Below are 24066 nucleotides of genomic sequence, written 5' to 3' on the forward strand. Positions count from 1 at the left end.
GGGAATCTACAAGCCATGAAGCTATAGTGTAGATGGTAGTGTCAAAGCCATGGGCATAATGAGACTTTCCAAACCAATTGCAAGCTTAAAGACTTGTTTGTTCTACTGGATACTAGATATCCACTTCCACAGAAGACAATTTCTAGTTGATTTAATACTTTGGAAGTTTAGATGTTAGAGCATGCTCATCTTCTCTTTCAGGAAGTCCATTTCTTGTGAGGACTTTGACTGTCCTCCAATTAAGGTGGATGTTCTCTTTAATAATGTTTGAAGCCTCATGTTCCAAACTGAAATGAGACTCTAGTAACAGGAAGTGTGTAACTGGTGACTCACCTTCCACTTCCAGCATTACCGGTTTGGAATATGCTGTTCCGAGACTGTTTTTGGCTAAACATCGATAATGTCCCGCATCTTCCCTTTGAACATTGTGAATCCTTAAATTTCCAGATTCAAGAACTGCAATTCGAGCATTTTCCTGCCAGGGATAGGGAAAGAAGTTCTGTGTTATATTCTTAAATTCAAATACAGACATATTAGACGGGGTCCAGGTTAGCTAAATTTGGTTCAAGATTACAAAAGTGAGATTACTCTGGTGTTGATGAGGACCCCAAATGTGCTCTGTTCTTAAGAAAGATGTGATTGTCACATGCTCAAAACAGATGCATTCTAAACCAAAACCAACATATGATCATTTCTCCTTGAGGTTTTGTCTTCAGCAAGTTCAGTTAGTTGGAGAAATTCACCAAGATCTTAGGCTACTCCATGATGGTATGGTTGATCTGGTCTGATTGAAAGGTGTCCATCCATCCATTTGAACTTTCTCATCACCATTGGAATAAAGCAGGGCTGTGTGATAGGTCCAGTCATGCTCACCTATTCTATGCTGCCACTCTTGAGGACCAAATTAGAGATAACAGAAGCAGATGTCAAAATGTGCTTCTGATCCACTGGGAAACTCTTCCAGCTCAGCAGGCTATGAGCATCATCAAAAGTCTTTCAGATGCCATTCAGATGGTAGTTTAAGAGGGGTTATATGTAGATGATTGTGTTCTTGAGGCAAAACATAAGAAGGCATGCAAGTGTAGTCATTTGCTTTGCAGATGCAACATGACACTATGAACTGACAATGGGTCTGAAGAAAATCAGTGTTAAGTGCCAGACTACATCTAGAAACCTGACACATAACCAAAGATTTTCATTGAAAACATGCCCCAAATTCTGCTGCTTAGGCAGAATACTGCCTAATGCTGCACAGATTGACAAGGATATAGAAAATAGAATGGCCAGCCTTTTTTTTGGCAAACTACAAGGCAGAGTGCAGAAACTGGGGAGCATCAAATGCTACACAAAGTTGAGGTATTTAAAGCTGTTGTGGTTTCCAACCTTCTTTATATCTAGGAGATCTGGACCTACTATAGATGACCACTCAATTTCTTGCGCAGTTTTACTAGTTTCACCTGTGAAGCATACTCAAAACTGGTAGGTCTGATTTGTAACAGTGAGGTCCTGGAACACAGTTCACCAGCACAGAAGGCGATGCTCCCAGCAACACAGCTCCACTGGATGGGAGATGAGGCATATGAGGAGTTTGTTACAGAAGCAGCTTCTGCGTAGCGAATCGAAATGGCTCTCAAACAAGCCAAGAAGGCCTAATCATCACTTTAAAAGCACAGTGAAGCAAGGTCTTAAACAATGCAACAAAACCGTAGGCTGTTGGGAGACCCTGTGGCCCATTGACCAGCCTGGCGGACATCAATCAAGAAGGGGTTGCTCTACTCATGCCAGAGACATATCCTGATGGATCAGGCTACCCAGAGGCAGTCTAGATAATAGAGACAGGTTCTGTGAGGAATCAACCCATCAGAAGAGCAAGGAACTATCTTTACCTGCAAACAGTGTGGGTGGGAGGGTCAGTCACACATTGATCTTTCTAGCTATAGTCACACCCACGTATAAGAGTTCACCAACAGTAGTGTCATTTTCAAAAAATGAGAACAAATGCGTGTGTGTGTGTGTGTGTGTGTGTGTGGTGTGTCTGTGTCTGTGTGTATGAAACAAACAGTGAATGCATGAACAATCACTTTTGGAAAAAGCAACGATGATCTGAATAGAGAAGTTTGTTTTTTTATCTTTTCACATGATGTCACTGGAATCCCAATTTTGTCTGAAATGACTGGGAGTTCTCCTTTCAACTGAATGACTCAGCACATTTGCCTCCTTAAAAACAAATGTATTCCAAAGAGGCAATCTTGGAGACTTTTAAAGACTTCCAAAGGTATGTGAAGAGTCTTATGAAGATCATTCTTTCTGACAGTGATTGTATTTTCTCAATCCAGTTGAACACTTATTTTAGCAAATTCAGTACTGCTTTTTCCAACGTGGATATTAGATTCACAGATATATGAAATTAATTTCATTTCCCCCACTCCAGCTTTGTTTTTCCTTCATGTCACATATCTCTTCAGGAGTTAAAAAATGTATAACAAAAAAAATTAATTCTCCCAATACTCTAGGAGAAACATCTGGACAACTTCAGACTGTCTAATTTAGTGGACTGTTGCAATGAAAGCCCAGTGCAGGCAGTAATGCAATAAACCATTTCCTAGTGCTCTCAGTGTTCATTCTCATTGCAAAGATGCAAACATATTGCTAGGGAATATCAATGACAAAGAGAAATAAAAATTATATTCAGTCCTGGATAGACTCAATAGAGTGCTACCCAAATCTGACAATCTGGTCACCATGAGAGATTTTTCAATGCCCAGACAACATGAAATTGGAAAGCTAAAGAGAGCAAGAGTTGATTAGTTTGTCAAATATCAATTGTTTATCACCAGCACAATTTTCTATCTCCCAAATAAGAGAAGGACACCATGATGCACCCGTGGCTATAGCATCTCACAGACTAGATCACCATCTGTCAGTGGGATTTGAAAGATTTATGGATCCCTGTAGCCATTTGAGTGCTGCATGCCAAACTGATAGTTGACTCTAGGCTCCAAACTTGCATTACCAATGCAATCACTGAATTGTAAAGTGACATCCAAGTCATCAAGACAGTTTAATGTCAAGCTAGACCACAAAGATACCTCTTAGACACCCCATGAAGATATTACAGTAGTTCTACTGAAACAAAGAACCCTATCTACAATTGCCAGCATGAACAGCAAATGAATGATTCTATGAGATGATGTCGACTGGGGTAGATACAAGGTTATCAGGTTGGACCCAGTCCCTGTCCTGCTTAGAGTTCACAGTCTAGGTAGGAGGGAGTGGGATTTATTCCCCATTTTGCAGAAGGGGAAACTGAGTCTTAGAAAAGTTTAGAGACTAGAGCAAGGTCACACAGCAGACAAATGGCAGAGTCAGGATTAGAACCCAGGTCCTCTGACTCCCCAGACTGTGCTCTTTCCACTAGGCCATGCTGATTCTCGTGACGTAGTTCTTCTCCAGCATATGGCACCCTGAAGAGATGTCACCAAACTTCAAAGATGCCACCAAAATCACCATCTTCAAGAAGGTGAGAGAACTGACTGAAAAGTATCAAGCTATTTTACTGCTTTCAATTGCTGGGAGGGTTCGGGCCAGGATCCTCCTGGCTATACTGTTATGTGTAGGTATTAGGAGTTACTTGAAAAACAATGTATCTTCAAACCAAAATGCAGCACAACAGATACAATAATAATAATGAAAGTGAAACCTTGAATTTGTATAATGCATTTATTTTCCAAAGCACTCTCGCACCAGTAATCTTATCTTATCCTCACAACATCCCTTTGAGGTTGGAAGAGATTGAACTTATTACTACCAATTCATAGTTGAGAAAACTGAGGCACAGAGAGGTCACACAGAAGATCAGTGGCAGATATGGGGCTAGAACCCAGATCTCCTGGTTCCCATATCTCTATTCTTTCCATTTTGAAAAAAAAAAGAAAGATACAGGAGAAGTGACAGAAACTACACCAAGGCCTCTATACTATTTTCATAGATTTTTCAACAGCATATGGCCTCATCAAAGACCTGCAACCTCTGGCAACTAGGAAGCATATGCGGCTGCACTGAGAATTTTACTAAGATCCTTGGACTACTCCACAATGGATGGGTTGATCATATCAGAGTTGAAGGTGCCCTGCCCTAACCCTTTCCTCCTAAATTTGGGCTGTGTGGTACAGCCAGTTCTGTTTAACCTATGCTATGCCACCATGCTTGATGATGTGACAAGGGACCTGGAAGCTGGTGTCTGATTAGGATTCTGATTTGCTGGGAAATTCTTCCAACTAAATAAGCTATGAGCCTTATCAAAAAATCTATGAGAAAGATATCCAGGAACCACTATGTACTGATGGCTATAATAATAATAATAATAATAATAATGGCATTTATAAAGCGCTTACTATGTGCAAAGCACTGTTTTAAGCACTGGGGAGGTTACAAGGTGATCAGGTTGTCCCACGGGGGGCTCACAGTCTTAATCTCCATTTTACAGATGAGGTAACTGAGGCCCAGAGAAGTGAAGTGACTTGCCCCAAGTCACACAGCTGACAATTGGCGGAGCCACGATTTGAACCCCTGACCTTTGACTCCAAAGCCCGGGCTCTTTCTGCTGAGCCACGCTGCTTCTCATAAGATCACCTTATTCCTGAGAAGCATGTAAACAAGAAGAATGCACGTGATTTTGAATCACAGTGCAGAGCAGGCACAATCTGAAGAGAACTGAGGTTCTGTACCTGCCTATACTCGGGAAGCCCTGCATACAACCCAAGATTTTCAGTGACATCACAGAACGTAATGCTGCCACCTAATCCTTTACTTAGGTAACGCACCATCCAATGAATCTCATCTGGACAAAGAAATAGAAAACAGATTCAGGAAGGCCAGCATGACATTTTGGAGATTGACAAGCAGAAATAGGACATCACACTTCATACCAATCAATTTACTGAGCACGTACTGTGTGAGGAGCATTTTATTAATGGAAAATCTATAAATCTAGGGTAGTGGCCAATCTACTATCTGGCTTGGACCCACTACAGAAGGCATATCTTGGCTTTTGGTCTGTTTTACCTTTTGATCCATACTCAACATCAAATGGCAGAATATGATAACTAACAATAAGGCCAGGAACTTCAGGTCAGCTTAACAGTATTGAGGCAGGGCTCATTACACCAAACTATCACTCAGTAACCTCATTTCCAATAGGTGGTTTATGATAAGCTACAAGGGGCATGTGCAAGCAGGAAGAGCAGGACATACATTTTAAAGAAATGGTTGACTACTGGGACAGACAATTTCAAAACATTGCTAAAATCCCATCTCCTCCTAGAGGCTTTTCCGAACTAAGCCCTCACTTCTCCTACTCTCAATCCCTTCTGTATCACCCTGGCACTCAGATCTGTCCCTTTAAGGACTTGATATTCGCCCCACCCTTTGTCTCACAACACATACACAGATCCATCATTTATTTTAATGTCTGTTTCCCCCTCTACTGTAAACTTGTCATGGGCAGAGAACATGTCTACCAACTCATATTGTACTCTCCCAAGTGCTTAGTACAGTGCTCTGCACACAGTAAGCGCTCAATAAATATCACTGAGTGATTGATTGATTACTGCAGGAGAGAGACCAGTAATCAGGAGCAGGGTTGCTCTTATTGAGTAGATGCTTTGGAAAATTTGCATATCCAGGGGCAGTCTTAAAAACAGTGATTGGCCCCAAAAAGGGCCAACACATCAATACATCAAGTCTTGTATTGTATCTTGTAATGGCATGCCAGTCACACATCAGCCTTTTCACCACAACCATGTACCATCAGAAGTGTCATCTTCCAAAAAAGAAGGGCAGCTATATTCAGTAAAAGGTTTGTTACCCAGCAAGCTTGTGAATTAGGAGGGACTGGTCAGCCCTCATACCTAAGTGTTAGGTCTTCCCAGAAGTGGCCAGTGCACAGTTACATAGAGAATTAGGGAAGTTATGAAGGTGGAAGAGGACTATTTACTTATCAGGCTAGGAGAAACATCTGGCTGAAACTGTTCGCAGGAAAAACAATAACTACATTAGCAGCTCAGCAAACAAGAAAACATTCTGCTTGAAGTCAAGAGGAATGAATTCATCTGGGAAAGGGAACTCAAGCTCCATGATTTGACTCAGTGTGCTGAAGCTGTTTGTTACTGAAATTAGCAGAACTACTTTCAGAGAACATTCCCAGCAGAAAGAACTCAAGTATTGTAAACTATGGGGCCGACATTGATGCTTGTTGCTAGAGCTTTGCAGTTGGTAAAATGCTGGGAAACCAATCTTTTATGGTAAGCATAAATTTGTGTGTACATAACGTCTGGTCCTAAGAGAATGGAATTCAGCATTTTTAAAGAAAATGTGTTGAGCTCTATTCTTCCGTTATAGCCTTCATAGGAAGCAGAATCTTAGGAAACTGAGGGACCTACCACAAATGATGTGTGCATTTTATATAATTCAAAGGTAGTATCATGTGAATGATCGATGATATTAACTTACCTTTAGTGTAGTTTCTCCCTTGATCCATGATACAGAAGGTTTGGGATTGCCCATTGTCGTGCATGGCAGAACCACCTTCAATCCTTCAGTTATCTTTACATTAATGGGAGGACGGGTTATTTTAGGTTCTAAAATGAGAAAAGTAAAAACAAGGACTAAACATCACAAAGAAGGTGGCTTCACTGTTTTGTGAGCCTAACTGGCCATATGGTGCTCAGTATTGCTCTATAAATCAAATGGGGCATCTGTGGTTGGTCTAGGTTTTCCCAGCCATAAGGAAAGTTGGACATCACAATGGCCATGTCCAGCATCAGTTTAGTCTGAATCTTGATGCCATGTCAACACCACATTCCACCTTTCCCCTTACCCATTGCCCTTTCACCAAAATGAAAGGGTGAGAATCTCCAGGTTATTAAAGAGGGGACAGCAATTGTAGCTAGCATCTTTCTTAATTCCATCTGTAAAGGAACTGCTATGTGGAGCAAATGAGGTGAAAAAGGGAGGCCATGTAATCAGGAAGGACTGAACAGGTAACTGAGTGGCCCTAGTAGTGACAGTGAGGGAGTTTAGGTTAACAACCTGTGTGGTCAGCTCCGTCAGGTATCTAGATCAACTTTCATAGTTCCTCTACCCTGCTCAGAACTCCTCTATGCCCCTCTCAGTTCCGGGATCTTTAACAAGGCAGATTTTTAGAAGGTTCTTCCTCTTTTATGGTACTCACTCATTTTCACTTGCAAAGCCCCACAACTCTCAGCAGCTTCTCCCACTCCATTATTTGCGATGCAGCAGTAGACGCCATCATCACTATCTTCCACACTCAGGATGGTCAGTAGCTGCCCATTCTCCCGAATGCTATACCGTGTATCAAACATCCTGCAAAACACAGAACAGAAGGTAGACTGTGAACCCCATATGGGACAAGGATTGTGTCTGACCTGATTTCTCTGCCCCATCACTTAGTACAGTGCTTGGAACATGGTAAGCTCTCAACAAAGGCCACAATTATTGTCAAACCATGATTAAAGACAACAAATTACTAGCAATCATTTGATAGAAAATGATGCTATGATATGAGATACTATCCATGTGTATGGCAGTAGGGAAAAGATCTATTCAAGAAATTCCTAGTTAGGACACTTGATTGGTCCACGTGAAAGAAGTAGAGTTTTATAGGAAATAATGAAAAGTGCTTTAATGAGTTTCCAAGATACAGAAAATCTACACAAACAATATGAATATTTTAAAAAACGGTGACAAAATTCACAATGAATAGCTAGATGATCAAATAGCAATGTAAATATTTACCAAAATAAAAAAGTGTTAAAAGTACATACTTAAATACTTTTCAAAATGTTTCCCATCCTGTTTAGCAAAAAGACATTTTGTATTTACTTACTGAACTTCTACCATTAATGACTGAGGAAAAATAGCTGTAGAAATGAACATTTAATCTTACAATTCTATCCAGTTAAAGCACTTCAAAGATTAAGAAGGTAAGAAAGAAGAGTGTAGAAAGAGGGATGCATCTGAGCCAAGGTAAACTTTGCACGCATTGCAAAACCAGCCAAGGGAGCACTTCAAGAATTGCCATTTCATTACAGTGTGTGACCATAAAGATAGGTTTTTGTTGCAGTCTTTTGCAGCCACTGAAACCTGAATTCTAGTGCTGGCCTAACCACTTGCCTGCTGTCTGACCTTGGGCAAATCACTTAATTTCTGTTAGCTTATTGAAGACACATCTCCTCCAAGAGGCCTTCCCTGACTAAGCCTTCCTTTCCTCTTCTCCCACTCCCTGACTTGCTCCTTTTATTCATCCCTCCTCCCAGCCCCACAGCATTTATGTACATATCTGCAATTTATTTATTTATATTAATGTCTGTTTCCCCCTCTAGATGGTAAGCTCACTGAGGGCAGGGAATGAGTCCATTTATTGTTGTATTGAACTCTCCCAAGCACTTAGTACAGTGGTCTGTGCACAGTAAGCTCTCAATAAATATGATTGGCTGACTGACATCTGCAAAATAGGGATAAAATTCCTGCCCTGTTAGATTTTGAGCTTTGTGTGAGACAGGGACCACGTCACATTTGATTATCTCATCTTATCTTGGCACATAGTAAGTGCTCAAGTGCTTGGAGGAGCAGGGTGGGTTAGTGGAAAGAGCACGGGCTTGGGAGTCAGAGTCATGGATTCTAATCCCAACTCTGCCACTTGTCAGCTGTGTGACTTTGGGCAAGTCACTTAACTTCTCTGGCCTTCAGTTACCTCATCTGTAAAATGGGGATTAAGACTGTGAGCCCCAGGTGGGACAACCTGATTACACTGTATTTCCCCCAGTGCTTAGAACAGTGCTTGGCACATAATAAGTGCTTAACAAATACCATCATTATTATTATTATTATTATTAAGTACCATCATTATCATAACTTTAACCACTTGATGTTAAGTATAGTTCATAAGTGATGTTGGTAATATAGCTCAAGAAGATGGATTGATTTTTTTTTTTCTACAGTGGGCCCAGAGCTCACAACACATACAATGTTGGTTACCATAACAGCTTTGCAGACTTTCGACTTGGTATGGTGTACACTCACTCTGCCAATATCCCAAAAGCCACTGTTCTAGTCTCCTAAGCACTTAGTATAGTGTTTAACACTCAGTAGGTACTCATTAGATTTTCAGACACAAACCCTCATGGGTGAATTTCAACTTCAAGGTATTTTTTTTGGAGTCACAGGTCACAACTGTATGTAATCAGCAAAAAATAATTAATGTGCAATTTAATAAACACATGCACACTAGGGGTGAGGGCAGGAATAAATAAGTGTAGAAGTATTAGAAATGGCTGGCGGCTTGATATAATAATGATGGTATTTATTAAGCACTTACTATGTGCAAAGCACTGTTCTAAGCACTGGGGAGGTTACAAGGTGATCGGGCTGTCCCATGGGGAGCTCACAGTCTTCATCCCCGTTTTACAGATGAGGGAACTGAGGCACAGAGAAGTTAAGTGACTTGCCCAAAGTCACACAGCTGATAACTGGAGGAGCCGGGATTTGAACCCATGACCTCTGACAAATCCAAAGTCTGGGCTCTTTCCACTGAGTCACACTGCTTCTCTATGATATGCCTTAAGGTGTTGGAAATTAACTGGGGAAGGCTTGTTTGGGGAGGTGAGATTTGAAGAGGGCTTTGAATATGGGGAGAACTGTGGTCTGTTGGATTGGGGTGGGATGAAAGTTGCAGGCTAGAGGAATGGCATAAGTAAAGGAACTGAGGTGGGAGAGTGGAAAGCCAGGCAACAGGGGCTGCTGCCCCTGTTCCTCCACTTCTTCTTTTCTTATCCTCAATCAATCATATTTATTGAGGGTTTACTGTGTGTGCAGCTTGGGAGACTACAATACAGCAGAGTTGGTGGACACGTTCCCTGCCCAGGAACAGAACTCCCCAAACTGTGGCCATCCCCTCCTACCCTGGGCATCAGGTCACAATAGACTGGAGGTGTTAACAGAAGCCTGGACAATAACTCCTTATCCTCTGTAGAAGGTCAGAAGATCAAAGTTGCATGTCAAACTTTTGAAATAAACCAAGAAGCAATTTGACGAGTGAGCCTGCGTATATGTGAACTTCTGTATGTAAATAGTTCATTGAGGTACCATTGCTTTGGTCAAATTTGTTTGTTCTGACACATAGCAAGTTCTAATGAGGACACAACGTTTTCATTTTTGGTGTTTTTGAAGGCCTATTTGAGATTTTAAAAGGGAAGGTTTTCTCATTTAGGCATGATCTTTACATGTGGGGAAATCACATATAGCTGCAAAATATAATGAAACCAATGGTAGAATTATACAAGTTGATGCAGTTCCAGGTGGTTTGCTATGTGAATTTTTCATTGCAAAATGTGAAGAATCAGAATAATTTACAGATGTCTTTTTGGGTTGAGGTTTCCCCCTCATTTACCATCATACTTTGGCAGTCTTAGAGGCTCCTAGCCATTTGTAGTGTTCTGTCATTTTTAGTGCAAATTGCCTTTGGATTGTGACCAACACTGTTGAATTTCCATCGTGTTTTTCTTCTCCTTTTCTCCCTTCCTATCCCTCTCTCCCTCCCTCCTTCCCTCCACTTATTCCTTTTCCTACCCCATCAAAGCACTTTACCATTTCTTGTTTTCTGTTGAACTATTTATATAACATTTGACAAGTTTCTGTGCGTAGTAGCCAAAGATTCCAAGTGCTGCTTTTGAGCCTAAAGCTGTACTCATTTTTACTGGTACAGCCTCCTTCGATTGTACCAGAGAGCCTAAGCAATACAAATTGACACTGTGCAAATTGAATGAAACATTTTGTTCTCCAGGTTTTTCTTCTTGCTACAATGGTTAGAAAAGAAAGAAACAGATGAGAGATGCCTAGAACAAAATTCTTTCATCAGTAACTTCAATGATAATGTGTGAGACAATGCTTTGCAACTTGATCTCCTTTCTGGTTCAATGCAGTTAGAAAATGGTGATGTTTCAACGGATTTATAAATAATGAGAACATTTCCAGAATCGATGTGGGAGTATTATGAATGTTTCTTGGCTTTAGGAAAACATTCGCTCTCTTGTTTGGACTGGACAGTTCAGGAGGAGATGGAGCAAATGGAAAATTTTATGCTCAGATCTGTGAAAACACAATTTAGATAAACCCATCCAATCATCTAGCATACTGACACTAACAATTGCCAAAATAGTTTCATAATGGAATTCTCCTCCTTGCCTAGTTCTCTTGGGAAAAAATGGAGATGGGTGAAGCTGAAGCAAATGGTTCAATTTCATAATGCTGTTTGGCTGCCTAGTGCACCTGGATTTTTTTTCGCAGTATACTGTACCATAACGTGCATTTTCTTTTTTTACATGGTCTGTTTTGAAACCCTAGAAACCTGAAGAAATAAAAAAGATGCCTGGCATGGGTCTTTTCTACTTAACAATTCACTCCCTAGGTCGCTGAGGTTTGAATATGGGTGTAACTAGAGTGGCAACTAAAGAATATCCTTATCAGGCTCATTTGTCTCAGAATGTCTCAGAATGTGTTACCAATGAGAGTATTAGCCAAAGATAAAACTGCAGAAGTTAGAATGGGAAAATATTCTAGTTGCTTAATCAGTAGAGGACTGTTTTTTGTATGTGTGTGCGCGCACACACACACACACACACACACCTCTTTTATTCTAGTCTATTCATCATTTGTTATTGTTAGTAATAATACTGAGGATCAACTTTTATTGAATGTGCAAAACTCTATAGGTACTATACTGGACATTCCGACCTTGTGAGGCAATGGAGACCAGCAGATATGTTTAAGAGACCAAAGACACAGGCAAAGTGCAGTAGCAATAAAAAGAGCACTATACTGTTCTTTTAGACCTAACAAAAAGATCTGACACTATCCACAGACCAGAACTCTGGCAATTGTGAAGTAAAGTTGGCTGTCCTGACAAATTCACCTAGATCCATAAACTCCTCAATGACATCTTGGTTGATCATTTCAGAGACGAAGGTGCCCTGCCCAATCATTTCCCAATTAGCATTGGAAGTTGTATGGCCAAGTGGGAAGAGCACGGGCTTGGGAGTCAGAGGACCCGAGTTCTAACCCCAGCTCTGCCACTTCCTGCTGAGTGACCTTGGGTAAGTCACTTAATTTCTCTGTGCCTCAGTTTTCTCATCTGTAAAATGTGGATTCAATACCTAGTCTCCTTCCTACTTAGACTATGAGCCCCATGTGGGACAGTGACTGTGTCTGATCTGATAATCTTGTATCTTTCCCAGCCTTTAGTACAGTTTTTAGAACATAGTAAAGGCTTAACAAATATTATTATTATTATTATTTTTATTAAGATGACAATTGAAAGGAATTCTAAAGCCATTCTGGGGTTGGGGCCGAAAATATCTCCTGTCTCTATCTGCCCCACAGATGCCTTCCTCATTTCACACCCACCAAAAAAGTACTCAGAAACATTATTATTGTTATTTTTATTAATTTTCCTACTAATGATAAATCAGGGCTGTGTGGTAGTTTCAGTGCTGGTCAACTTATATTATGTCACCATATTTGAGACAACAAGAGATCTGGAAGTTGGGGTCAGAATACACCTTTTCTTCACTAGGAAGCTTTCTACTCAACAATCTATAAGCATTATCACAGTTTTAGGACACAGTCATCCAAAAACTGCTTTATACTGACAACTGTGCTATTGAGGCATAAGCACATGAACAAGTGCAGATGATTATAAATTGCTCTGCAGATTCAGCGCAGTACAATAGGCTGACAATAACTCCAAAGCAAGCTGAAGCTATGTACCAGCTTATTCCCAGGAAACTCCACACCCACCCAAATTTTCATGGGCCACACAGAACTTGATTGCTGTTACCAAATTCTAGCCCCTACGTTGGTACACTATCCAGTGATTCATGGATTACGAGGAAGTAGAATAGAGAAGGGCAGTATGGCTTTTGGCAGACAGACAGACAGAGTGTGGTGACAAATGAGCTTAAAATTCCATACTAAGTAGAAAGTCTCCAAAGCCTTCTCTGTGGCTGTGGGATCTGGACCAATGACAGAAAATACATCCAGTTTTTGGAGCAGTTTCAGTAACATCACCTATGAACCATATTCCAAATTAAATGGCAGGACAAGATTACCAACAATGAGGTCCTGTAATGCAGTTGCTGAGCAAGACATATGATACTCAAGCAGCTGCGCTCTGGTAAACTGAAAGGAGACATATGCAAGTAAGAAGAGAGGAGTAAAATGATTCAAAGACATAGAGAACAATGCAACAGAGCAGTGGGCTTTATGGAGACTACTGTTGCAGAGAGACCAGCAAGGTACTGCTTGAAGAAAAGCTTTGCAAAGATTATGATACCACAGACAGGCTTAAAAACAGAGGCAGCCTCTGTGAAGGGGAAATGCATCACTGAAGCGAGGATCTATCTTTAATTGTCTTGTATCTCCTCCAAAGCTTACCACAATGCTTGGCACACAGTAGGGCTTAATATGCACCATGATCATTATGTGCACAATGTAGAAGTGATATCAACGAAGTAACAGTCTTTTCAACCACATTTGCATCATTGGATTGGGCTTCAACGTTAATAGTTTTACCTCCCTCTCTCTTTTTCTTTCTGTAGATATACCTATATCTATCTCTTCATCTATATAGTTTTAATGATGCTCCTTTAGCACTTACTATGTGACAGGCACTGTACTAAGCACTGGGTTAGATATAATCAGGTTGGAAACAGGCCATGTCCCACATGGGATTCACAGTCTTAATCCCCATTTATATAAGAGGCACAGAGAAGTTAAATGACTTGCCCAAGATCACAGAGCAGACAAGTGGAGAAGCCAGTCATTAGGACCCAGTTTCTAATATATATGCACACAAACACTCATGGTGTTTATTCAGGTAGGTGATATGCAGTGGAGGAGGGTGGAAATTCTTTCAAAATCTTCCACCTAAGACTTGTAACTTTCATCCCTTTGTGAAAATATTCTAATGGTTCTTACTCAGAAACAGTTCATTTTTTGTAATTAAATTTAATGTAATTCTTGCTTCTCAAGCATTCGAGAGAATAAAACATAATTATATTTGGTGATAAACCAAATTTGTTCTTGTTTTGAGAAAAATTCCATATCAATCAATGGTATCAACAGTGAAAATATCATTGATTGATTGAGCACTTACTCTGTACAGAATAGCAGTAGTAATAGTATTTATTAAGCACTTAGTGTGTGCACTAAATGGTGTGTGTACTAAGTGCTGGGAGAGAATACAGAGATGGGAATGAGACACAGTCCTTATCCCTCGAATGGCTCACAGTCTAAGAGTATAAGTGAGGAAAAGGGCCTAGCCACAGATACACCAGGAATGATGAAATATTAGCACAAAACTCAGAGAAATACACAAAATGAAAACAAACTTATTAGTGTGCTGTGGCTAGTGGATCAGAATTTCAAGCTTCTCAGGGGATGCCCATAGCCACAGCAAAAACTAGTGTAGCCACCAGTCTTTCTGAGTGGTTTCTGGAGGCCTCCTGCTAGGGGTGTCTTTCCCTTTCCTGCTGGGAAATTGGAAGGTGATGGGAGAGTGCGATACAGTTGGTAGACATGATCACCACTTTCAAAGAGCTTATAGTCTAACAGGAGCTCACAGAATACCTTGTTTCATAATAATAATGTTTTTTGAAACTGTGAAAAATAATTTGAGAAACTGTTCTAAAGAGGGATTAAAAAGGGATACTGCTTTTCTTGATAGGATTTTATAGTTTCTTCAAATCTAACAATGATACTTCAATAATTATAGTACTTGTTAAGCACTTACTATGTTTCAAACACTGCTCTAAGAGCTCAGGTACATACAAGTTCATCAGGTTGGACACAGTCCCTGTCTCACATGGGACTCATACTCCTAATCCCCATATTACAGATGAGGTAACTGAGACATGGAGAAGTGAAGTGACTTGCCCATTGTCATTCAGCAGGAAAGTAAGGGAGCCGAGTTTAGAACACAGGTCCTTCTGACTCTCAGATTCTCTATCCACTGTGCCTTCTTCTAAGTGCTGGGGTAGATACATGTTAATCAGGTCGGGACACACTCCCTGTTCCACCTGAGGCTCACAGTCTAAGTAGGAGGGAGAACAGGCATTGTATCCCCATTTTACAGATGAGGAAACCGAGGCACAGAAAAGTTAAATGACTTGCCCCAGCTCACACAGCGACAAGTGGCAGAGCCAAGATTATAATCCAGGTCCCCTGACTCCCAGGGCTGTGCTCTTTCCACTAGGGAACGCTGCTCCTCATCGGTTACTCTGTTTGGGGGTACAAGACACACTCAAGGATAGAAAAAAGATAGTTGATAAGCGCAATCAATTATTTAGTTTTGTCCTTACTAAAGAAGATTTTAGATTCCTGCATCCCAATTGTTTTTTATGACAGATAAGTCAGAAGATGAGATTGTGTTGACATAATTGCTGAACTAAATGTAGGCAAATTACCAGAAATGAATGGCATTCACACTAGAATTCATAAAGAATTCAGAGAGGAAGCATTAGATATCTTTATGGGAGTGTGCCAATCAATCAGTCCAGTGAGTGATATTTACTGAGCACCCACTGATGGCAAAAATTGAGGGGAGAAGCAAAATGAACATTCCCTGCTCTCAAAGAGATTACAGTGTAATGGGTGTGACAGGAAGACACAAATTCTTTATATTTAGGGGAAGCAGGAGAAAGAACAAGGATATATTTGGTAGTAGCAAGAGTAGGTTAACTAGATAAATAAGTGAATAAAAATAAGTAGTTTTTTTAGTAAAGAGCCAGGGAGAGGAATAGGTTTAGGAGGAAAGAAGGGGCATTATATTTTAAACATGTTAAATTTGATGTGCCAGTGGAATATCCATGTTCAGATGATATGAAAGCAAGAAGAAATGTGAGTTTGTGTAGCAAGGGAAAGGTAGATTTGGGAGTCATCCCCACAGGGATGGTATCTGATGAGTTCCCCAACAGAATGAGCATAGAGATAGGGAGTTGTGCAGGTGAAAAACACCAGTAAATTGAATAAAATGATAAATTCATGGACAGTCAAAAATGGTTTATTGGTGGGAAAGACAAGGATGGAGATGATAACAGATAGGTATGCAAAATCATGCAGCAGTAATCATTAGCTTGGATCCCCAGGAGGCCTACCCATTAGGGACAGAATACTGGGCTGGGTGGACCAATCGTCTGAGTATCACAGAAGAATTTAAGTCATGAAAACCTTACCATCTGTATTATACACGTACCTCAAGGTTCCCGCTTTAATTGTATGATGAGAGAAAGTTCTTCAAAGGATAGAAAGTTGACTAAAAGATAGGACCAAAAAGAGAAGTGGAAATAGTGGGGCCTCTCCTTCTGAGACTAAGAATGGCAGTGCATCCTTGGAAACTTTAGAAGAGAAAGGCAAGCTACCTCAAACTCCAATATAATTCTACTGGAATCCCACTGACCCACATCCAGCTGCCTGCCACCCATATTTCAGTGTCCTCATGTGTAAAATGGAAATATTTTGTAATTCGGTAGCAGCGTGCTGTAGTGGAAAGAGCACGGGCCTGGGAGTCAGAGGACCTTGGTTCAAATCCTGCCTCTGCTACTTGCCTGCTGTGTGACCATGGGCAAGTCACTTTACTTCTCTGTGCCTCAATTTCCTCATCAGTAAAATGGGGATTAAATCCTACTCTAGATTGTAAGCTCATTGTGGGCAGGGAATTTGTCTGCTTATTGTTATATTGTACTCTCCCAAGTGCTTAGTACCATGCTCTGCACACAGTAAGCGCTCAATTAATATGAGTGAATGACTGACCTCCCTCCTACTTACTGTGAACCCTATATGAGATAAGGTCTGCGTCCAATCCAATTATCTCATATCTACTCCATTGTTTAGGACAGTGCTTGGCACAGAGTAGCAATTTATAAATACCATTCTTATTAGTTCCTGCCTTAAACTCTCTCAAGGCCTAGGATAATTTAAAAGGTTGAATAAGGTAATGGTTTGTACTAAATGCCCTTCAGATTTAAGCACCCTGACCTCAACGTGGTACATTTAACATTGAACCCATCTCAAGTTTGCAAACTTACTTGATGAGAATCTTGTTACGCGTCCAGGCAATCTCAGGCTGTGGATAGGAATCCACGGCACAGATGAAAGTGGCTGTTCCTTCTACTGATGCATCCATTGTTTCAAGAGGAGTGGTGATGACAGGGGCTACAAGAAGAGAAGAAATAAAATGAGAGGATGCTAGATGGATTATGTAGGCAAAGTAGGAAACAGAATTTAGAAGACCAGCATGGCTTTTGGGAGTTTGGCAACAAAGGGTATTTCTATCAGAGTGATGTCCAACTTTTAGTGATGTTCAACTTTTAATATGGCTAGGCTGGTACACCCCAGAGTACACCTTCAGAGCTCGAACAGGTTCATCAGCATCACCTACGAATCATAAATGGACAAGATTACCAACAATGACTCCTCTAGACTGTCAGCTCCTTGTGGGCAGGGAACCTGTCTACCAACTGTTGTATTGTTGTATTGTACTCTCCCACTCTCTGCTGTGTGACCTTGGGCAAGTCACTTAACTTCTCGTTGCCTCAGTTTTCCCATCTGCAAAATGGGAATTCAATGCCTCTCCTCCCTCCTACTATGAGCCCCATGTGTAACCTGATTATTCATTCATTCATTCAATCATATTTATTGAGCATTTACTATGTACAGAGCACTGTACTAAGTGCTTGGGAGAGTACAATACAACAATAAACAGATGCATTCCCTGCCCACAGTGATTATCTTGTAGCACTCCAGTGTCTAGTAGTGCCTAGTACAGTGCTTGGTACATAGTAAGTGCTTAACAAATGTTATTATTATTATTATAAGTCTTGAGAATGGACTCAAGACTTAGCTGGACTCTCAGGGAGCTGCCATATGATGATCTGAAAAGAGAGATACTCAAGTATGGCAGAACACACATTTTAAAGACACAGTGAAACAGAATCTCCAAAAACATTATATAGCAGTGGACTTTTGGGAGACCATCGCAGCAGACGGACTAGCAAGGTGGGCAGCATCTGGGAAAGGGGTTACTCTCTTTGAGCACAGGCTTTGGGGAGATTGGGATACAATGGGACAGATCAGAAGCAGAGACAGGTTTGCTAAGGAGCAAATGCAACAGTGTAATTAAGCAATTACCTTTATGCATCTACCATGTAGATTGGATTCTTGGTCACATATTGATCATTTTAACCACACTTTCACACATGAATAGGATTCAAAATCAGACATAAATAGGATTCAACATCAGATGTGCACTCATTGAATATAAATGTTGAATATGCGTGTATGTGATGTACTTTTATTTATCTCAAATTTGTATTTTTCTTTCAATATTAAGAAGTGTGTTTACTCTGGATTTTTATTAAGATTTGTGTAGGTCCAATGATATTACACCATAAACAAAACCAAAGTGGGGGAGAGCAATGAATGTCCTAAAACCAAATGTCTAAATGCAATCATGGATAATTTCTACTAGGAAATATTTGCAAAATTCAACTATTCAACACTTTTATCACACTTTTATCACACTTTTATCTAAACCTTGATAAGGATAGGGTCAGGACTAGGGTTGTGGTTCCATTTAGAATAAGGCCATAAAATGAGTAGTTCGAGATAGCGATCAATATGAGTGATTGGTATTTTAAATGATTGTTCCATTGCAAACCCCTTTAAGTCAGGGATTGCATCTTTTAAATCTATTGAATCTTCCCCAATACCCTCTATCAAATGCTGCTATTGAGGATGATGATGACGACTACTGTACTTTTGACAATTAAGCAGACAGATGATTTGTCAGTGACTGACCTCTAAGCAATTAGATTATTCAATCAATCAATCAATGGCATTTATTTTAACCACTTAATTGTATCCACATCCGCCACTTTATTCATAACAGGATGTTTGTCCTCATCCTGTTGTCACTAACCTTGAATTGTGTGTTACATTGTTTTACAATCACTAGCCTATTTTCAGCCCACCAGGTAAAAGTCGGACTCTAAAGAAATCAAAACCCATTTCACGTATTATTTTGCTAGGTCTGTCAGAGATGGAGTGTTCATAGCAACTGTGTTTCCACAAACATGCAATTAGCAACTCTTTCAATGCACGTAAATGCAAACCATTCATCCAGTAGTACTTGGTGTACTAGATTTCATTGACAGCTGTGCACACACTGACTTAGTCATATGTCTACTTTATGAATCAGTATATACATATAGAGTTTGTACATTATAGGATTCTATAAACATGTATGTTCAAATAGATTACATTTGCACATTTCAAAATGAACAGTAGTTCTAGTAATTATATATAACCATAGTGTTGGCTATAGTATTACACAAAATTATGTAGTATATTACCTGCGCTTTTCCTACCTAATGTTTCACAAACTAACTATGAGCCCAACACGTACTAAATGTACCGTATCTAAAGCTTCAAGTGTCACTGAGGGTTCTAAGTCGTGAAGAAGCTATATTATTTGATTCTATTTAATATATTATCTCTGTTCATATTAAAATGATTGATTATCAGTGTGTAACAGATTTTGAAAATCATTTAAATTCCTTGCCTTGGGCCCAATAGATCAAATATATACCACTGTATATATTTTTGTATAGCTAACTCTAGACAAAATTATATGTGCAAAATAAGATCTTAAGAAAATCTGTGAAAGTGCTAAAGTTATTTTAATGTATTCAAACAGTTTAAGTGGTTGGGGTCTTAATTAAGTTGCATGATTTTACTTATAAGTGATTAAAGTCATTGTAATAATTTTAACAAAACAGACAAAAGATCAAAATGTGCTCTTTTCAATGTTTCAAAGTGTCCAGTTGACAAATTTATCATCTCTTACTCTCTTTACTCCAAAATCTAAAGCAGAGAATTATTAATCATTTGGGTCTGTCATCTTGATTATTACTAGTAAGTTTTTAACATGGAATTACACATATGGTGCCTTCCTCTAAAATGTCTTTCAAATATTCTACATTTTTATTCAGTATGAAATAGAGCATTTTCAAAATGATTTTCACATAAATAACATGTTACAAATCTGTATTTACTTACTTTTGACTGGCACCCTTTTTCAATTTTGTTGGGAAAGGAATGATGAAAGAGTCTGGTGATGATTGATGTCATGAAAATTTTAAGTTTTTAGAATGGGGTGTGTTTATCACCCATTACATTTCATTTTTTACAATTTTGACTTTTTTTATCTGAAATCAAATCTTTCATTGTTAATAAGTTGGTTACTATATGACCATTACTAAGAAGAAAATTTTACTGAACCAGATCGGTTCTGCCGCCATTTTGATGCCATCTTTCAAGAAAACCCCAAAATGGAGGTGATGCTCTCTTATGAAGAGGACCATATTTGAAATTTCAGATGTTGTAAATAATTGTTTTCTGGAACAGTAATTTTCTCCCCGTGACAACATTTTATTTAATTTCTCAAGTTCAGATCAAGTCTAGATAGCCAATATAAACCATTTTGACCCTGGGCCAGGCTTTTATTTCCTTGCAGCACTTACATTCACACCACATCAATGACATTTGTAGACAACCCTATGCTTTCAAATAGTACTACAAAACATTCAACTCTCCATAAGACTTTAAAAATGCTTGTCCATTGTATGATCAGGTAAGATTAAAGCAATCGAGGCCAATATTATTATTTTTTACTCTGACAGAGTTTACAGGAGTATTCAAATGGTTCATATCTCTGCCTATGAAAAACTTGAATGGAAAACTTTTTAAAAAATGAATTTAATGGAGAAAGGAATGCCAAAATGCCAATAATGTAGATAATTGGAAAAGTGAAAGTCCTCTAGCTATGTCCGATTAACATATACATCCCTGATTTTATAGCAGCTACTCGTTTCCAGGTCTCACTATACCAAAAATTATTTCCAATTCTGATCAGCCGTATTTAAAATGATCTTCTCACCCTATGAAATGGATCATTTCATATAAAGTATGTAATTCATTCTTTGATTTTTTTCCCCCTAGATTATCCTGAAGAAATCACATCACCATCAAAAAGCAAACTACCTTTCACTGGTACTAAAATCAGCCTGATAGATGCTTCTTTCTTTTTTTGTGTCCCTTACTGGTTACTCAGATATGGCCAATGCTTTGTGATAGATATCTTCTTCTTTTCAGGTCTGTTGCCAAAGTTATAAAGTATTAGATCAGACTACAATGCAACGCTGTGTAGTCAGGAGATTTCCCCGTCCTTGCTCCTGATTCACAGTTCACTGGCCAAGAGTGATCTTGCTGTGGACATACTTACTACTGCAACAGGTGTCTGCTGCTTTCTTAAGTTACTTTTCCTTTGAGGTGGTGTCATTTCCGGTACATTTCAAAGGCTTTAAAAAAAGTTTGCCTGTCTGCTGCCCATTCTAATTGTGAGTCAAACAGCTAAAGTTATTTCTTAAAAGTCTTATCTGCCAGGGCTAATTAAGGGCACTTGAATTTCTAAACTGATATTATAAAGTGAAAATTAAGGATAAACGATCTGGAAGCCTAAGAGGCAATGTGAAGCATAGATATTTGGAGAACAAGCAATGTATTATCAAATTTTAAGGCAAGAGATATCTGAATTCCATATTAACCAGGTCCAAAAGATCTGAACTGACAATTTCAGCAGCATAGACAAAAGAAAATTTGACAACGTGCAATATATGGGTTCCCTTTCCCTGTAGTAATTAAACTGTGCACACTCATTTAAAGGGGTGATCTTCAAAACACCATAGGAAAGAGCAACTGAATGCAAAGAAACTGGTACACTTATTTAAATAGTTCCTCCCCCAGGCATAAACCATTGCCCACCAACAACACAGATGAGCTGCAGCAGCCACAGTAACACACTTCTGAACTGTCATAAAGCAAAGAGAAGATGAACTTGTTCAGACCAACCTTGTGGAGGTTTCTCTGCCAGGCTGAGAGCTGCTAGGATGAGGATGTGTAAAAGTGGAATGTTGATTAGGTCTTTCATGGTTAATCCAGGGGAAAAAATAGGGCTCCTTTGGGCAAAGTGAGTAAAGTGCCTGGACGGTCACATTTTAAACCATGGTTTGGTACAAAGTTCTCTTGCTAATGACCGTCCGTGCTGCCTGCTTCATGGGGTCTAAGTATAATCAGGAATTCTCAGACTTGGCTGCAGTGATGGACACAGCCAGCTGGTGGGCATCCACTTAGGTCAGTATGCAAACGTGGGGCTCGTGAAACAAGAGAATGCAAATCCCTGTAGAATCCCTCTTTAAAAAAATGGTACCGAACACAATCCCATATGCCTTTGCCAACAATAAGCTGACCTGGTGTGGCACCCATTGTCTACCCTTTACTTCAATCGAATACATATACTGTATCCAAAGGTGACCACGAACCCACTCTCAGTGCCTGTCTTCCAATATGTTCTCTGGCTCTCTGTTTCTCACTGTCCTGTCTTTTTAATCACAACTAGTTATTTGTTGAATTATACCACCTGTTGCTCAGTCGAGAGTTTTGCCAAAATGAAGTATATTTTAAACCTCAACCTCTCGGTGACTAACTCAGATGAGGGTGGTTGGTGCCTTAAGTCTCAGGATTTGCCCAGTCTAATAGATTGTTGCACAGTATTTATTGGCCAAGACAGCTCTCACCAGAAGTACTTAATTCGGCCAGCGAGAGATGAAATCTTTCTTTGCAACTACTAGTCTTTTCCTCATATGACTTTGTTCAGATTATGATAGCAATACTTTTGAAAGGGAGAGCCTGAGGGAGGGAAAAGCATAATTTACTCAAAAGCCCCTTGCTGTTCACAATTGCCTTTAACCTTCACTTCCTGCCTCAATCAATCAATCAATCAATTGTAATTATTCAGTGCTTACTCTGTGCAGAGCACTCTACTAGGTGCTCATGAGAGTGCAGTATAAGAGTCGGTAGACATGTTCCCTGTCCACAAGGAACTTACATCTGGTTGGAAGATATAGAACATTTTTCAGGGTCAGGAGTTACCACTTTATCCATGGGAAACAGTGATTCCCAAGGAGTATAAAGCCCCCAGTGTTCTGTGGGTGCTAAGCAATAAATGGCTCTTCATTCTAAAAATTGCATTTTCACAATCCTGGGAAGTGATAAGAACATTGTTTTATTTAAAGTCATAATAAAAATAATGGTAAACTGTATTGTTCAATCTATTAAAGAAGGATGAGCACAGTGTTTGACACATAATAAGTACATAAATTAGTGTATATATTATTATTAGAGAAAGAGGTTTAAAATTGTAGTCTGGAGCTCAAGAAACTGGGATTCCATCAATCTGGTAGAGGAAATGGATATCAGAGCTAAAGGCTCACTGGGCTCACTCCTTGGTAAGAAAACAAACAGATTTTCTTCTTTGCTCTCTTGTTCTCAGGGACAGAGTCAAACCGTAAAACTCCCTCAGTGAACCAGTTGCATGGATGCAGGGTGTATGTGGATTATGAGTGATAGGCGCAAATGGAAAGGTCTCCCTTGGTGGGCTTACTCTTCTCCACAAAAATGTTAACAGTGCACTCTCCTCAAAAACCATTTTGTTCATCCAGGGCTGAGTTGGATCTCAAAGATCTCCTGTGGAAATTCTATGGCCAGATTAAGGCCAATGCATATCATTCCCTAAAGATGGAAGCTAGGGAACTTGGCTGATCTAGAGATGATTAAACTTGTTGGCTTCTTAAGGGAAGTCCAGTTTACTGAATGGGAATTTGTAATGGTAAACAAGGCCATGGAACTTTTAAGAGAAAGGGACTGACTACATATTGGGTAGGGAACAGGGCAGGAGAGGGACACAAGAGACAAAGGAAAGTGCAAAGCACTGTGGCCTAGTGGAAAGAGTACAGGGCTTGGGAGTCAAAAGACCTGGGTTCTAATCCTGACTCTGTCATTTATCTGCTGTGTGACCTTGGGCAAGTCACTTAATTT

The 24066-nt window shown here is 39.7% G+C and overlaps 1 protein-coding gene across 1 annotated transcript in view; it reads right to left on the reverse strand.

Annotated features, from left to right (window-relative positions):
* MUSK (muscle associated receptor tyrosine kinase) overlaps positions 1-22120 on the reverse strand; it is a 101028-nt gene extending 78908 nt beyond the window's left edge. Inside the window, exons 1-5 of the mRNA XM_038769977.1 lie at positions 22042-22120; positions 17160-17286; positions 7232-7383; positions 6511-6638; positions 334-475 (exon numbers count right to left, since the gene is read on the reverse strand). Coding sequence (XP_038625905.1) covers positions 334-475; positions 6511-6638; positions 7232-7383; positions 17160-17286; positions 22042-22120 — 628 coding nt within the window. The remainder of the gene's footprint in view (positions 1-333; positions 476-6510; positions 6639-7231; positions 7384-17159; positions 17287-22041) is intronic.
* Positions 22121-24066: the final 1946 nt, after the last annotated feature.

Source organism: Tachyglossus aculeatus, chromosome X4 (assembly GCF_015852505.1).
Source record: "Tachyglossus aculeatus isolate mTacAcu1 chromosome X4, mTacAcu1.pri, whole genome shotgun sequence".
Taxonomy (NCBI): domain Eukaryota; kingdom Metazoa; phylum Chordata; class Mammalia; order Monotremata; family Tachyglossidae; genus Tachyglossus; species Tachyglossus aculeatus.